The sequence below is a fragment of the Etheostoma spectabile genome, chromosome 20 (assembly GCF_008692095.1).
Source record: "Etheostoma spectabile isolate EspeVRDwgs_2016 chromosome 20, UIUC_Espe_1.0, whole genome shotgun sequence".
NCBI classification, from domain to species: domain Eukaryota; kingdom Metazoa; phylum Chordata; class Actinopteri; order Perciformes; family Percidae; genus Etheostoma; species Etheostoma spectabile.
In genome coordinates, this window is record NC_045752.1 from 16232441 (window position 1) to 16244122 (window position 11682).

Below are 11682 nucleotides of genomic sequence, written 5' to 3' on the forward strand. Positions count from 1 at the left end.
GAAAGAGACAAATATGCCAAAAAATTACTTTTGTGTGAGGCCAGATAGCTTAGAGTGATAAGAGAATGATTAGAGGACAGAAGGTTGAGTTTTTGAATGTTATATGCTTCATGAAGTTTTGAGGTCCAATATCTATGATACAACTGTTAATATTTTTTTTTGACTTTTTTATCACATCTTTCGACATACTATGCTATGACTTTTTTACATACTATATCTTTTTTGACATACTATACTATAACATTTTTTATAATTTTTTCTACATACTATACTATAACATTTTTAGAATTTTTTCCACATACTATACTATTACATTTTTTTCAATTTTTTCTACATACTATCCTATGACTTTTGTAACACTTTTTTTGACATACTATAGTTGTGTCAGATCAGTTAGCTTAGAGTGAAAAGAGAATGATTGGAAGAAACAAGGTGGATGTTCAAATGCTATAGGCCCAACATACTGAGGTCAGATGGCTCAGAGTGATACCAGAATGCTTGGTAGACAGAAGGCCGGATCTTCAAACCCTATAAGGGCCAATTAGTTTCTAGATGTGCTGTACAGAGGACACAAATATATGAAGAAGAATTCCTTTCCATCCCAACCACCAAAGCTTTATGCACGTTTTGACATTCTGACCCACTATAACCTCTTTGCTTGACTATACTGTGACTTTTTTTGACGTACTAAACTGTAACTTTTTTATCAGACTATATTACAACTTTTTTTAAATGTTTTTCAACATATTTTACCATGACTTTTTTTCAACATACTACGACTTTTTTGTCATGACTTTTTTCGACATACTATACTATTACTTTTTATAACTTTTTTAAACAAGCTGTACAATTACTTTTTTATTACCTTCTTTGACATAGAATACTGTGACTTTATCGAAAAATTATACCATGACATTTTTGTCCCTTTTTTGTACATGGAATACGATTTATTTTAATTTTTTCGACATACCATGATACGACTGTTAATATTTTTTGACATACCATACTATGACATTTTATCACTTTTTTGACATGCGATACTATAAAATGTTTCGACATGCTATACAATGACTATCTCTTATTTGAATACTATACTATGACTCTTCAGATACATGCAATGACTTTTTATTTATTTTTTCTCATTTTTCAATCATTTTTTTGAACATACTATGACAACTTTTTAATATTTTTTTCCACATGCTATACTTTGATTTTATCACTTTTTTTTGACATGCTATGACATTTTTATAACCTTTTTAGACATACTAGACTATGCCTTTTTTTAACATACTATACTATAACTTTTTATCATTTCTTTCGACATACTATGCTATGGCTTTTTTAAGAGGACACAAATAAATGAAGAGGAATTCCTTTCCGTCCCTATCCCAACCACTTGTTTTGTAAAGCTATATGCACGTTATATATATGCTATATGACATTCTGACCCACTATAACCTCTTTGTTTGACTACACTATGACTTTTTTAATATTTGTTTTTAACATATTTTACCATGAGCTGTTTTCGACATACTATACTGTAACTTTTTTATCAGACTACATTACAACTTTTTAAAATGTTTTTCAACATATTATTTTAATATATATTTTCGACATACTATGACATTTTTCGTCACATTATGACTTTTTTCGACATACTATACAATGACTTTTTTATGACTTTTTTCGACGTACTGTACTATGATTTTTTATTGACTTTTCTCGACATGCTATACTATGACTTTTTATTTTATCATTTCTTTCGACACGCACGATGACTTTTTTGTCCCTTTTTTCGACATGTTATACAATGACTTTTTTTGCACTTCTTTTGACATGCAATACTATGACTTTTTTAGTATTTGTTTTCGACATCTTTTACTATGAGTTATTAACGACTTTTTTCGACATACTGTACTTTTTTATCAGACTATATTATGACTTTTAAAAATATTTTTCAACATATTCTTTTAATATATATTTTTGACATACTATGCATTTTTTCGTCATATTATGACTTTTTTTGACATACTATACTATTACTTTTTATGACTTTTTTAGACATACTATACTACGACTTTTTTTATCATTTCTTTCAACGTACTATACTATGATATTTTTATCACTTTTTTTGACATGCTATGACTTTGTTTTCACTTTTGTACAATTACTTTTTTATTACCTTCTTTGACATAGAATACTGTGACTTTATCGATAAATTATACTATGACATTTTTACCACTTTTTTGTACATAGTATACAATGATTTATTTTAATTTTTTAGACATTCTATGATACGACTTTTTATCACTTTTTTGACATACGATACTATAAAATATTTTGACATGCTATACTATGACTATATCTTTTTGAATACTATACTGTACTATTCTATACTATGTCTCTTCAGATACATTATACTATGACTTCTTTATTAATTTCTTTCTCCCTTTTTTGACATTTTTTAACATACTATGATTCCCCTTTTTTGATAATTAATTAACTATACTTTGACTTTTTATCACCTTTTTTAACATGCTATACTATCACCCCTTTTTGACATACTATGAAATGTTTTGACATGCTATACTATTACTATCTCTTATTTAAATATTATACTATGACTTTTTTGAATTTTTTCATCATACTATACTATGACTTTTTAATCACTTTTTTGACATACTATATTTATTTTTTAATCATTTTTTTGAACGTAATATGACAACTTTTTAACATTTTTTTTGACATACTACACTTTGTTTTTATCACTTTTTTTGACATGCTGTACTATGACTTTTTTTAAAAAACTTTTTTCAACATACTATACTAAGACTTATTTTAATCACTTTCTTTTTCTTGACAAAGAATACCGTGACTTTTTTTCAATAAATTATACAGTGACTTTTATCCCTTTTTGACATACTATACTATGACTATACTAAGAGAACACTGTCTTTCTCTTCAACTTAAAATATTCCACTTTAGTTTGATACATTATTGGTATTATTTAACATTTCAATGAAATTCATACTAATTAAAACCATTTCCACTTGTCAAACTATTCTCACTACTTCACCTTCTTCTTACATAATTATGCCAGCCGCCAGTTTAGCTTTAGAAATTTAGGTTTTAAACATTTTTAAGCAGTTTTTGCAGGAAATGCCTTATCTAGTACATCAAGTATCTGCAAATGCATACAGTTTAGAAAATAGCATACCATTTTAGAAGAAAAAAGAGCAAAGAAAGAGAAATTTGAGTGATGTTACACTGAATATCCGCCTCATACAATAGAATGGGATGTCAAAACCAAATAAACGCACGCACGCACACACACACACACAATTCTTCTGGCTGTCAGGTGAAAAACTTAAATATTTATATGTTATGATGGAGCCAGGAATGTGTGGTTGTGTATCTGTGAAGGATACACTGTGTGTAAATGTGTGTGAGATGAATTTGAGCCAAATGTGAGATTAACCTTCTGGATTAGAGACTGTGTTAATAACATCAGAGTGGCGGTGATCAGCAAGATATATTAATACACTTCAGACAGTTACATAACTTGAGCTAACTGTATGTGTTACATAGATAAATGTAACACCTTCACTTCCCCATATGTCTGCCTCCCGCCAATTCCATAATCAAAATCATCATCTTGATTTCATAATGTGTGTATGTGCTAGGAAGTAGCATCAGTGCAAGTACCAGTGGTACAAATATGAAGTTACACTGCTTATTGACATAGTGCCCTAGTAATTTAGCAGAGAGAAAACTTTGTCATACACTCTAAAACTTCCACCGGATTCATCTGGTAAAGCCAGAATATCAGCTTTTAAACCAGAGGAAAAAGAGAGATATCTTAAGGAGAGCTTTTATGGGTTTTAAGATCCTCTATGAATCGGTTTTCATTATCTCTTTTTATCCCTCGCTCTCTTCCTTTTCCTCAAGCCCTGGGTTTCTATTATTGTCTTTCAACCTCCTCATACCCCCCCCCCCCCCCCCCTCTCTCTAACTCCCACGGTTTTCTGCTTCCTCTCCTTCACTTCCACCCACCCCATGCCAGGCTCTGTTGCCTAGCAACAGACTCATCTGCAGACAGACATTCTTGGACGATCTTAAGTCCTTGTGACACCCCTCCGTACATAAATTGTAAAACTAAACGAGTGAGGACAGAGAGCCCATAACCTTCACTGGTGTGTGCATGTTAGCCAACTTAGTCTTTTGAGTAGTCGGTTTTAAAAGATTCTCCTTTATTGCAACTTTTCCCTCATGGTTTTCCCTGTTATATTGATAGGACATTGTATTTGTTTACCCCTTTTCTGTGATAGTGCTTTTTGTTAATAGCTGTAGCAACATCGGGAAGATAGTCACCGTGGGGTCGTTTTAATAGGCAGAGAGGACTACCTCAGAATTACTTTATTCCTGACCCTGAATTCCTGGCTTCCATTTCCCACCGTTCCTTTAAATAACAGCTTAGCTACTATGCAAATACTTATTTTATGAAAGACAGACTAGTTGCAACGTTTTGTATTATTTTTCAGTTCTCATCTCATGTTTGTTGAAAACCAGACTAACTCTATGCTATTCTGATAACTGCTCATTTAGACTTGGGAATGTAAAAGCTCACCGATTCCCCTCCTAAAATGTCTTCAGTGTCTATGTCTTACACTCTCAGAAATACATTTCATGAAATAAGTAGCACAGATGAGTCATTTAAAAGCAGCACTTCCCCCACAGAATCTGCTTTCACTGAGAGAAAACACAAGTCCGCTGATTTTTAAGAAACAAAACGCACAAAGACCAAATACGAGATGTTAGTTCATGGTATTTTATTGGAAAAACAAAATGTAAAGACTAGCTTGTACAACTTGGAATGCAGATCAACTGAACTGGACCGAACAGTTGGACTGGGCCGGGCCTCGCCGCACCCACAGACACACGCACACACAAACTCACACACACAAACAAGATAGAAATGCTGCAAAGCCCTGACCCTGTCCCCACTACTGAAATTAAAGCCCCCGGAGAATCATGAAACACATGCAACCTTTGAGGCAATATACTGTACACAAGCATGCTTCAGTGATACTACAGATTCATTGTTTGTAAATCTCCAACTCAAAACACATTAATAATACCGATATTGCCTCAAAGTCGCTTTTGTATATCATCACCTTTGAAGCCCACCCAAGCCCTCTAATAGTCTGATACACATCCAACACCCAAGGGGCTTAAGTCTATGCCCCACCCAAGCTTTACCCTCAAAAAAGGTAAACACACAAAAGGATAAAGTGATTATCCTGACATGCCAGAAACACAGAATCTAAAATGAGTTCCTATTTATTCCATTTTAAAAAAATTCTTAAAAATATCTATTGTCACTGACTTCATTAAGGGAAGCAAACGGCAAAGGTTCTGCTGCTTCACTCACTGCCATCCATCTTTTAACTAACCCCTCCCTCCTCTTTGTGGGTCCCAGGCCAAACAGACTGCCCTCGGGCTCTCAACAGTAACCCATCTAAAGCTGCATGCATGAAGAACAGAAAAAAGAAAGAAAACAGGAAGTCATAGAAGAAAGGCGATTGAACAGCCCATATGAACATCAGGCAGATGGAACCAGGAAGCAGAGGAGCAGTGGCCCAATCAGCCAGATGCAGAGAGGATGCTTGTCTAACAAGTAGAGATCTGATTGGGCAACTCAGCGCTGGGGGGCGGGGAATACAAGCCAGTACATGCAGATTCATTTAGAATTTTCCGTTTTGTCTTTTTACCTTTTTTGAGCTTGTTTATATGAACAGATTTTCATTTTTCCAACATTCAGTTTAAGTTGTCTATACAGAACAGTATGAATAAATGTAGATTTTTGCAATAAGAGGTAAGTGAAACATTGTGAGCCCAGTTCATTTGGCAGTCATCATCTGAACAAATTCTGTGGAGGGAAACAAACAAAACTCATCAGTACACGCAGTAAAAAGAAAAGAAAAAAAAGATCCAACTTTAAAAAAGAAAAAAAAGAAAAGAAAAACAGCAACTGGATACACAAAGTAATTACACAGCTTTTGTCTATCATAAGTGTTTGTCAGTTTACATTATTTAGCCTTGTTCCATAAAACGTACTTAGTCATAATACTAATGTCTGAGGAAAGGATGTGTGTGTGTGTGCGCGCACATATAGCTAAGCTTTCCTTTATGCATGCAAACAAACTATTAGTGTAGTTAAATTTCAAGACTTTGATCTCTTGTACCTTCATAGTTGACCTGTCCGTCTCCATCGATGTCTGCTTCTCTGATCATCTCATCTACTTCCTCATCGGTCAGCTTCTCCCCCAGGTTAGTCATCACATGACGCAGCTCTGCTGCGCTAATGTAACCGTTGCCATCCTGCCCAACACACATACAGCATACAGTCAGTCACAGTTTATAGTGAAGACCGTTTCGGTCGAGTGGCACTACCGCGGCAATGACATCACCACATTTTTTTTTTTTTTTACTTTTTGCTCAAGGAAGTAACAAGAGAACAGATATCATGTGATATGAAATATAATGAATATAATCATTGTGTAGTTATCCACATCGACTGTCTTCTATCCTACAGTCAAGAGTTTATGGAGAGAAATAAAGAAGAAAGAAAAAAAAAGAAAAAAGAAAAGAAAAAAACCTTAAGTTGCTCATCACTTCAGCTTTGCACAAACGAGGGACAGTACATTGAGCTGAAGTGGACGTGGACACATTAACGTTAACGCTACAATGTTCACCATAGCACATTAGCCTTGCCGGCAGCAGAACTTCCTTCTGCTTATAGCTTAATCCCGACAAAAATCGCACGGTTGAGTTTCAGCCTGCATGCACGCTTTTTAGCCTTAACATAGCAGCTTATATTGGTTATATTAGAGAGAGCAACAAGTTAGCGGACTGCCAAGCCGCCCTCTCTGCCTGCTCAGCTGCTAAGACCGTTGTGTTGAGAAGTGTCTGCCCTCAGCCTTGTGTCCCTGTATATATTTTTAACTTTATTGACAACAGAGCTTTCTGACCTGTCTGTGGAATAGATCAACGGAGATAATTGTGTCTCTAAATGACAGCAAAACTCAGTAAAGACTCACATTGAGCTGGAATGGAAACACTGTTAAGGGTTAAGCCAATGTTTTTCGGGGGTACCACCATTCACTCTACCGGCAGTATTGACAACAGATAAAGCCACCATGTCTTGAGAAGCTCAAACTTGTTTTATTGTTTACTTTTAACTAACTATACATTACCTTTGCTATCCCTTTTCCTCACAGCGGCACTCATACTCTAGTCTCCATTACTGCTCCTTCAACTTGCACGGGCACTGACGTCACCCACTTAAGGCACCCTGCCATACTTGCTCCAACTTACACTACTCTTGTAAGGGGCTTGCGGTGTACCGCACTACCGTGGGAATTTCTTGCTTTTCAACCATGGTAAGAAAAAAAATCCATACTGCACCAGCTCTAAATGTCAAGCCAAACAGAGGCAAGCTCCTTAGTTGTCAGCTTAAGTTTAGGGACATTTTTGTGTAATAATGCTAAACAAATTATGCATTCACACATAAACACATCTTACCTTATCAAAGACCCTGAATGCCTCCCTGATCTCCTCCTCACTATCAGTGTCCTTCATCTTTCTTGCCATCATTGTCAGAAACTCAGGGAAGTCAATTGTTCCGTTGCCTGAAGAGGGAGAGAAAGGAAATCAGAAGTTCCTGTAAGTTATGATTACAACCAGTCATATAGTTAAAAAGGGTCTTTATTGGCCAGTTTAACAAAATCCATCCCCATGTTGAGGTGGAATCAGCATACCATCTGCATCCACCTCATTGATCATGTCCTGGAGTTCTGCCTCAGTTGGGTTTTGACCCAGTGACCTCATGACAGTGCCCAGCTCCTTAGTGGTGATGGTGCCATCTCCGTCCTTATCAAACAGGGAGAAGGCCTCCTTGAACTCTGGACAGACAAGAGGGGGAAAAAAAAAAAACAGAAGGTGGAGGAAAGGATGAAAGATGTTTAGTAACAAAATGTATATTCCGTGTGATAATGCATGGACCTATGCAGAGAATGTGCGTTTGTTGCTAATGATAATGCAGTATTTTTATGTTGTCACCATACCTGCAATCTGCTCTTCTGTTAGTTGGTCAGCCTAAAAAAAAAAAAAAACACAAGGAAGACAGAAGTAGAAAAAAGGATAAAAGAAATTTGACACTTTTAAAATACAAAAATAGCTGAATCTTACAGGTAAAGTTCAGGATGCAAATAGTAATCGGTTTTAATAAACCTATTTTCTAGACCATTGATATATTAATAATTTACTTCCCAGATGTTAAAAACCCTACTTCCTAGCACATAGCCACTCAGCCATCACACTTGTGCAACAACCACACGTCAATTAGTACACTTACTGGAGGCAGGTAACAAGGCCACTAGGGATAGACCAGGCCCGTTTTTTTAGCAGTTTTCAGATTATCTGTATCTGTGTTTTCTTTGCCTGAGAACCGATAAATTAAAAAGTGTGCTACTTTGGCTTTGCTAGACATCTGTGTCTGTCCCTCTGCCTCAGTTTCACTCACCACTGAGTCCGACTTAATGACCCACAACACTATCTTTACTGGTATGTTGTTTGGAATTTATTAGTAATGGCTTAAATCATTAACAATCAATGGAGTGTAACATTCCAAAATCTTAATTTTGATTTAAAGATTTTCATTTTCACCGTAAATCCATAATTGTTCCACATATCTGTTATATTAACTACTCATAATCTGTACCAGCCTTTAAAAAAAAACAAAACAGTATTGGTCTAAAGGACACGCCTTTTAAAATAACCATGTGCCATGAGTAACGTGCTACGACCATAACCAGACACAAAGAAGCACTCTGGATCAGAAACCCATACAAACTAGACTGTAAGATGCTTATTTTTTTACTTTTGGGACTGGTTGCCTGAGCACACTTATACCAACATCTAGTCGCAGCAAACGACCAGCATTAACCACGTGCTATCTCAAAACAGGGACACGAGTTTATGGCCATCCACAAGGCATACATTAACAACAATCTAACCATTAAGCGATGCTAAAAGCTCTAGCCCATACATTTCACTCCGATTGTGAATCCGGGTACAACCTTTATGTCATCAAAGTGGATATCTGTAAGGTCTGCCACCAGCTTCACTGCTTTTGGTGCAGGTTTTTTTGCCTCTCCACCTCTTCTTCCATCCAGCCTTAACCCACCACCTCCTCTGCTTTGCATCAGATCCACACCTCTTCCTCCTGCACCTCCAACAATTACTCCGGATTTGACATTGAGGCCATCCAGCGCCCCTCGCACCATCACCAGGCCTTCAGCCAGACACTCAGTCCGTTTGCTGTTCTGGACACCCTGTTTTTTAACCTCAGCCAGCTCAGCCTTGCTTCTCTGCAGGCAGTTCCTCAGGTCTTGCATCTCTCTAACCAGGCTGTCCATACGGCTAGATGACGAGTCCATCAACATTTGTAGGAAGGCTCTGTAGTTCCTCTCCTGCTGCTGGATGAGCTCCTTGTAGTAATGCTGTTGTTCATCCAAGAGGTCATAGACAGTGGACAGGCTCACCAGCTCATCCTCTGCTGGGTACAGAGCAACTTTCTTAGGCTGCATGATGACGAAATGATGGCATGAAGGGCAGGAATGATGCCTTAGGATGGAAGGAATAGGTGGATGAAAAAAATGATGGCCAGACATCTATCAGTTTCTCCTGATTTGTAAAAACGGATTGACAGAAAGAATGGTGGACAGCAGATGTTGCCATCTCTATAGTTACATAACTGTACTGGCGATGAAAATTTTGGATTTAAGTTTTGATTTGAGTAGATGGCAAAACCGGTTACAATTTTAGTCCTTTTGGATAGGTACTTAGTTGGATGGACACATGAATGGCAATCAGATGACTGGATAAAAGCAGGACTTCAATCCATCCAGTGTGAGTGGATGTCTGGATGACAGAAGTTTTCACAATCCCCCTGAAGAAGTGGCAAAGGCCAGTGGACTGGCACTCACCTCACAAGGTCTCTCTCTTCAATGAGCTGGATGAAGAGCTGATGGAAAAGTCAGTCCTTCTGGTTTTTTTTTCCTGGTTACTTATCCATCTGTCTGTCTTTCAATAATGCTGCCTGCCTGCCTAACTGTTCATCTTTCTTTCGGTCCTTGTGTCTTGAAGCACTGTGGGTGAACGTGACCAGACGCTGTCCTTCCCTGGCTGCACCTGACTTCAGCTGGGTGAGGCAATGAAGAACACCACTCCTTGTCCCTCCATGTCAGTGTGTGTACAAGTGTGTGTGTGTGCGTGTGTTTGTAAGCCTGGTCGTGACAGTTAAAGCTTAGTTTTCTTTCCATCTCTCCAACAGATGTACAGTAAAGATGGACGCACAGATGAAGTGTCCACCTCCTGCAGTGGTTCAAAAGAAGAAAAGCCGTCAACACTGACAGAGAAAGAGAATGGGGGTGTGTGTAGAGGACAGGACAGGCCACCCAAATGTGTCAGGAAAATTGATTCAAGGTGTGCAAGAGTAACAGTGTCCAGACTGGGGGAGGTCACGGGGGTGTTGTGTGTGTGTCTCTATATGCATGTGTTAAACTGTGGCCTGTCATCTCACTGCTACAGTTGCGGCTCCTAGGATGGATCAGGTGGCTGCTGACCTCCTAGACAGCATTATGGGTCACACCAAACGGCCCCCTCTGACAGGAGCCCCTATGCACAGAGTTACAGATTCTGAGTGATACACCCAGGAGTTCGCCATGAGTCCAGGGTTAAGGTTTGTTGAAGTAAACGAGACAAAAATGGAAAACTGCCCTTCTTGCAAAACTCAATCCACAATGGCATCAATATCGCTTATAGGAATATGCATGAATGTATTATAACAAGTGTTCAAATGAGAAAGTGTGTCCTCTACAAGATACTGCTGCCAACGCGGTCAGTGAAATCACCATTCCATTGCTTGTAAACCTTCACATTTCTTTCCACAAGTCATAAGTTTGTTCATAAGCATCCATTAGATTCATGAAAACACTGTTTTTTTCGTTGTTGATGTTGCTAGGAACTACGTTCTTTTTAATGCAGAAATATCAGCAACACAAGTACAATACCTTTTATGCAGTTATATTAAAACTAAATAAAAGACAAAGCTTTGATATTTAAAAAAATTTTCAGACTGTAGTATGTTTTAGCATTGAATGATGATAGGAAACTGTCTGGAAGGTTTTTAGAAATCAAAACATAAAAGTAATGAAATAATCAATACTCCAAATATTGATATGTTACAAACTATATTCTGTATTTGTCTGACCTTAAGGACAGAGAGAATGAGAGGGAGGAAAGTGAACATAGACTAAAATCTTTCATCTACAATTAATAAATAGTAGGCTTTAAGAATTTGGCTGCTGATAATGACAGAAGATGGGTTTGTGTTTATGTGTGCGCACGTTCCAACACTGGTTAACAAGCTGCTAGCCCCGCTTGTTCTCAGGCCAAATTCTTCTCAAGGCCCTGCAATGCCTAGCAATAAAGACCATGTTCCTGTTAGATGGTGTGTGAGTTCAGTATGTAGGTCGTATGATTTACTTTAACAGCATCCATGGTAGGGCTGCACAATTAATCGAATTTTAATCGCGATCACGATTTGGACTTCCCACG

At 37.3% G+C, this 11682-nt stretch overlaps 2 protein-coding genes across 2 annotated transcripts in view; both read right to left on the reverse strand.

The window, feature by feature from the left end:
* Window positions 1-4807: 4807 nt before the first annotated feature.
* The window catches only part of calm1a (calmodulin 1a), a 10924-nt gene continuing 4049 nt past the window's right edge, over window positions 4808-11682 (reverse strand). Inside the window, exons 2-6 of the mRNA XM_032501282.1 lie at window positions 8127-8157; window positions 7821-7964; window positions 7585-7691; window positions 6246-6381; window positions 4808-5929 (exon numbers count right to left, since the gene is read on the reverse strand). Coding sequence (XP_032357173.1) covers window positions 5901-5929; window positions 6246-6381; window positions 7585-7691; window positions 7821-7964; window positions 8127-8157 — 447 coding nt within the window. The 3' untranslated portion in view covers window positions 4808-5900. The remainder of the gene's footprint in view (window positions 5930-6245; window positions 6382-7584; window positions 7692-7820; window positions 7965-8126; window positions 8158-11682) is intronic.
* LOC116670658 (uncharacterized) lies at window positions 8127-11682 on the reverse strand (the record flags this gene model as incomplete). The annotated part of the gene is given in 1 exon segment (XM_032501279.1): window positions 8127-11682. A coding segment is annotated over 1 exon segment (636 nt). The 3' UTR covers window positions 8127-9098.